This window comes from Gekko japonicus, unplaced genomic scaffold (genome assembly GCF_001447785.1).
Source record: "Gekko japonicus isolate JY-2015 unplaced genomic scaffold, Gekko_japonicus_V1.1 scaffold4782, whole genome shotgun sequence".
NCBI classification, from domain to species: Eukaryota; Metazoa; Chordata; class Lepidosauria; order Squamata; family Gekkonidae; genus Gekko; species Gekko japonicus.
In genome coordinates this window covers 28,600-30,086 of record NW_015171034.1, presented here as the reverse complement: position 1 = coordinate 30,086, position 1,487 = coordinate 28,600, and the positions used below count along the sequence as shown (strand labels likewise).

General features: G+C 57.9%; 1 protein-coding gene across 1 annotated transcript in view; it reads left to right on the top strand.

Moving 5' to 3' along the window:
* Positions 1-1,487, top strand: part of MEGF8 (multiple EGF-like-domains 8) — a gene marked incomplete at its 5' end in the record, with an annotated part of 69,628 nt that overhangs the window by 42,239 nt on the left and 25,902 nt on the right. Inside the window, 1 exon segment of the mRNA XM_015419040.1 lies at positions 445-589. Within this exon segment, the coding sequence (XP_015274526.1) occupies positions 445-589 (145 nt within the window).

Here is a 1,487-nt window from a genome sequence, read left to right as displayed (position 1 = left end):
CCCCCCCCCCCCAATAGCTAGCCATCCAAAACAGTCCAGTGGAGCCTGAGCGGCGAGTGTTGCCTTCTGACACGCTTCCGGTGATGTCGGGGCGTGGCATATGCAAACGAGTTATGCTAATGAGTTATGCGAATGAGCTCCTGCACCTCTTTTCCTACGAAATGACCCCTGCAGAAAGGTATTGCTACTCGGTTGAAAGGGCTTTGCTGCTATTACTACAAATCTTCGAGACTGGACGGTTCCAGATGTCGACAAGATCCCAGGGTGGGGGAACAAGTTGAGCATCCACTTGGCTGGCAAAGGGGGCCCCGGGCAAGAGGTGATGTTTCGGGGGGGGGCACAGTGACCTCGGCTAGCTGTATCCTGCCATGACCCGCTCTCTTGCTGTCTCTCTCTGTCTCTGTCTCTCTCTCTCTCCCCCCACCTGCCTCTCCCCGACCCCAGCCGCTGGCTCACTTCTTCCACGTGGCCACGGTCTTGAAGGACACCATGGTGGTGATCGGGGGCCGGACGGAGCGCGAGAACTTCACCAACCACCTCTTCTTCTACCAGCTGAACTGCAACACCTGGATCCTGCCCAACAGCACAGGTAAAGGCGGAGGCCGGGTAAGAGCCGGGTTCGGGAGCTAGGAACGCAGAGCACGTCTGCCGGCAGCGCAGAGAAGCGGATGCAGCTCCCAGCTTCCCGCTCTCCCCGAGGATCCGCGGAGGCAGGGCAGGAGGGTCGGAACACTGGACGAGGGCAGGTCTCCAGCGGTTGTGAAAGGGATCTATACAGTCTGCAAAGGAGCAATGGATGCCGAGGCAGGGAGCGGACTCGGAGGCAAGAGACAGGCCTGGGAAAGGGCCCTGCTTCCTGATCTGCCCCCAATGGGGGTGGGGGGAGGGAAGGAGGGCCTGCCCCGCCCCAAGGGAATGGGGAAGGGAAGGAGCAAACTCGCTACAGCGCCTGGCTCACAACTGCCTGCATGATGCAGGAGGGAGTGGTTCATGTCCCCCTTGGGTTAGCTCCTGGCAGGGGGACGCCCCCCCAGGACTTTCCCTGGCGGCCTTTATAGCCAATCTGCCCTAGGGCTGCAGCAGTACAGGAAGTTTCGGTCTCTGTGTCCTACTGAGAGCCAGTTTGGTGTAGTGGTTAAGTGCACGGACTCTAATCTGGGAGAACCGGGTTTGATTCCCCACTCCTGCACTTGCACCTGGCTGGATGACCTTGGGCAAGCCCTAGTTCTGATAAGAGCTGTTCTTGAAAAAAGAGCAGTTTCTGTCAAGAGCTCTCTCAGCCCCGCCGAACTCACAGGGTATCTGTTGTGGGGAGGGGAAGGGAAAGGAGATTGTGATCTGCTCTGAGACTCCTCCGGGTAGTGAAGGGCGGGGTATAAATCCAATCTCTTCCTCCTCCTCCTCCTCTTCTTCTTCCTCTTCCTCCTCTTCTTCTTCTTCTTCTTCCTCTTCTTCTTCCTCTTCCTCTTCTTCTTCTTCCTCTTCTT